Genomic DNA, 2,828 nt, shown 5'->3' with positions numbered 1-2,828 from the left:
GTGGGGGAGTGGGTGGAGGAGCGTGTGGGGGACTTTTGGAATAGCATTGGAAATGTAAATGAAATAAATACCCAATTAAAAAAAAAGAGGAGTTCAAGGTCACCCTCAGTTATACAGTTAGTTTTGAGAACTATCAAAAGAATGTTTTCTAAGTATGTCTCAAGCAAACAAACAAAAACAAATAAACATAAAGAATACAACGAACATTATGGAAGAAAATCGAAATTGTATTATAACTTATAAAAGATTCTGAATTTTTCTATTCTTTGAAACCCAGTTTTTGTCTAACTTGTGATATTAACTAGTAAAGGAAGCTAAAATTTGTTCCTTTTTTGGTCTAGTTGTGCCTTTGTAGAACTGGTTATTTATAATAGCTTAGGAACTTTTTTCAAATGTATTTTCCAGCCCAAGTTTGAGAAGAGCAGCTATTTCCTATTTGGGATCTTATGTGGACTCTCCCTACATAACTTAAAGGTTATCAACCTTCCTTTTCCACTGGCTTTATATAAAAAACTTTTGAACCAAAAGCCGTCTTTGGAAGACTTAAAAGAACTTAGTCTTCCCTTGGGGAGGTAAGTACATATACTTGCTTTATGAAAGCAGCGTTAAGGACCATTAATATCACACATGACACAGGTCAGGTCTTCAATTTTAATGTTGTGTGTCCTATAGATGGGCTTCCGTTAGCATGACTTGCAGTAAATAGAGTAAGCCTTCAGAAATGAAGAAAAAGCAGATGTTCCTCTGATCAAAAAACCAGTATAATAAAGAGTCTGGACCTGGGTTCTTTATCAAGGTGGAAAGTACTTAGGGGAGTTCTCAGGATGAACATGTGTCATCCTTCTTATCCTATAAATATATATGATGCTATAAGAGCATATACATATATAGATATGGTTTACAAATGTATACAATGTATAAGTGCATATATATGTAACTTATAAACAGATGCAGTGCTATACTTATAAATATATGTAATGTGGTTTATAAGTAAATTAGTGCTTATAAGTGCATATATAGAGATATAGATATGACTTATAAATAGTGCTATAAGTTCATATATACATATGGTTTATAATAAATATAGCATGATAAGTACATGCACATAGTTGTGGCTTATAAATGGATACAGTGATATAAACATGTATATATATACACATAGATATGGTTTATAAATACGGTGTGATAGGATGGCACAGATAGATGTGATTTGTAAAAATATAGTACTATGACTATGTTTATACAGACATAATTTATAAATAGATACAGTGTTATAAGTGTATGTATTTAGATGTGGTTTATTAATATAGTGCTATAGTACATTTATATGGTTTATAAATTGAGTTAGTACCATAAGTACATATATATGTGGTTTATAAAGAAATAGTGCCATAAGTGAATATGAATATGGTTTATCCAAAAATAAAAGCATGTTCAGGTTCACTAGGAACTAAGTGGATAAAATGTCCTTTTTCTGCCACAAATTTTTCTTAAAGTATTGATAACAAATTGAATGAAATGTTTCTTTTGTGTGTGTGTGTGTGTGTGTGGTCCATTAGTGATAGATTTTTCTTAAAGAAGGGTTTCTCAAGAGTGACAATTTGATATTTTGGCCTTTTCTGTTTTGAATGTTTTGAATGTTTTGATTGGGTATCCAACCCTGGGCCTCCTCCCTTTTAAACAGCGCATCTACTGAGCCATAACCACAGGCATTGGCTGTTTTACTTCTCTTTGTGGCAGGTTTTGCAGGGCATGTGATGTATTTGAAAGTGTCTAGAGTCACTACTCACTAGATGACAACCTTTAACTGTGACAACCAAAGACACCATGGACTTGGCAAAGTAATTTCTCTGCTTTAGAGCCTTGTCTGCATAATCATTTTCACAGTACACTGCACTATCAATGAGGTAGAGTTGGCTAACAAATCAAATTCTAAATCAAGATTATTCTAAGAAGATGAGTGAGAAGGAGTAGGAGACAAAATTTATACTGAATTTTGTGCCTGTCTGTATTACTTAATTTCCCCCACTGAATGATTATCACTTTGAATTTTTATAACATCAAATATGTCATTTTAAATTAATTTTTCAATAGGAATTTGCAAGAAGTTCAAAATTGTGAGGCTGATGATATTGAAGAACTTCACATGTATTTTTCTGTGAGTAGCAATAAATCTCGATTATAGGTTGGCTTTAATCAGTTTTTGTTTATGTATGTATGTATGTATGTGTATATGTTTGTTTGTTTTAGTGTCACAAGGAGTTGTTGGAGATTGCACCTATGCCAATAAAGTATTATACAATTAATATATATTCCCCAGCCATTATCTATTACTTTAAACATAATTTTATTATAGAATATTTAATATAAATTATCAATATTTTTAAAGATAATTGCTGTAAAATTTTAGGGGAGGTATATGGATAATAATGACAGATCATTTTTAAGTTAATCAGTTGATTATATTTTGGTTATAGATATACTGGGATCAAAAAGATGTTGATTTAATTCCAGATGGGATCTCTGTGCCTGTGAACGAAACCAACAAGTAAGTTTAGAGACCTAAAATATCTACTTTGAATAGGCATAAAATGTTTGTACTGATACAATTTAAAGTATATTTGAGCTTCTTGGATGTTTGTTTTAGTTTTTTTTTTTTTTAGAATGCTAAACAGGTAGGAGAAGAGAAGAAATGATTCAATTATAAATATTTCTGTCAAACAATCGAGGAGCTGGTTCTTTGAGAAAAATCAACAAGATAGATAAACCCTTAGCCAGACTCACTAGAGGGCAGAGGGAAAGCATCCTAATTAACAAAATCAGAAATG

General features: G+C 31.5%; 1 protein-coding gene across 1 annotated transcript in view; it reads left to right on the top strand.

Annotated features, from left to right (window-relative positions):
• Herc6 (HECT and RLD domain containing E3 ubiquitin protein ligase family member 6) overlaps positions 1-2,828 on the top strand; it is a 68,965-nt gene that overhangs the window by 62,282 nt on the left and 3,855 nt on the right. Inside the window, exons 18-20 of the mRNA XM_021164082.2 lie at positions 406-572; positions 2,095-2,158; positions 2,478-2,548. Of these exons, the coding sequence (XP_021019741.1) occupies positions 406-572; positions 2,095-2,158; positions 2,478-2,548 (302 nt within the window). The remainder of the gene's footprint in view (positions 1-405; positions 573-2,094; positions 2,159-2,477; positions 2,549-2,828) is intronic.

This window comes from Mus caroli, chromosome 6 (genome assembly GCF_900094665.2).
Source record: "Mus caroli chromosome 6, CAROLI_EIJ_v1.1, whole genome shotgun sequence".
In the NCBI taxonomy this organism is placed as follows: domain Eukaryota; kingdom Metazoa; phylum Chordata; class Mammalia; order Rodentia; family Muridae; genus Mus; species Mus caroli.
The sequence above is the reverse complement of the archived record's forward strand: the minus strand, read 5'-3'. Positions and strand labels throughout refer to the sequence as shown.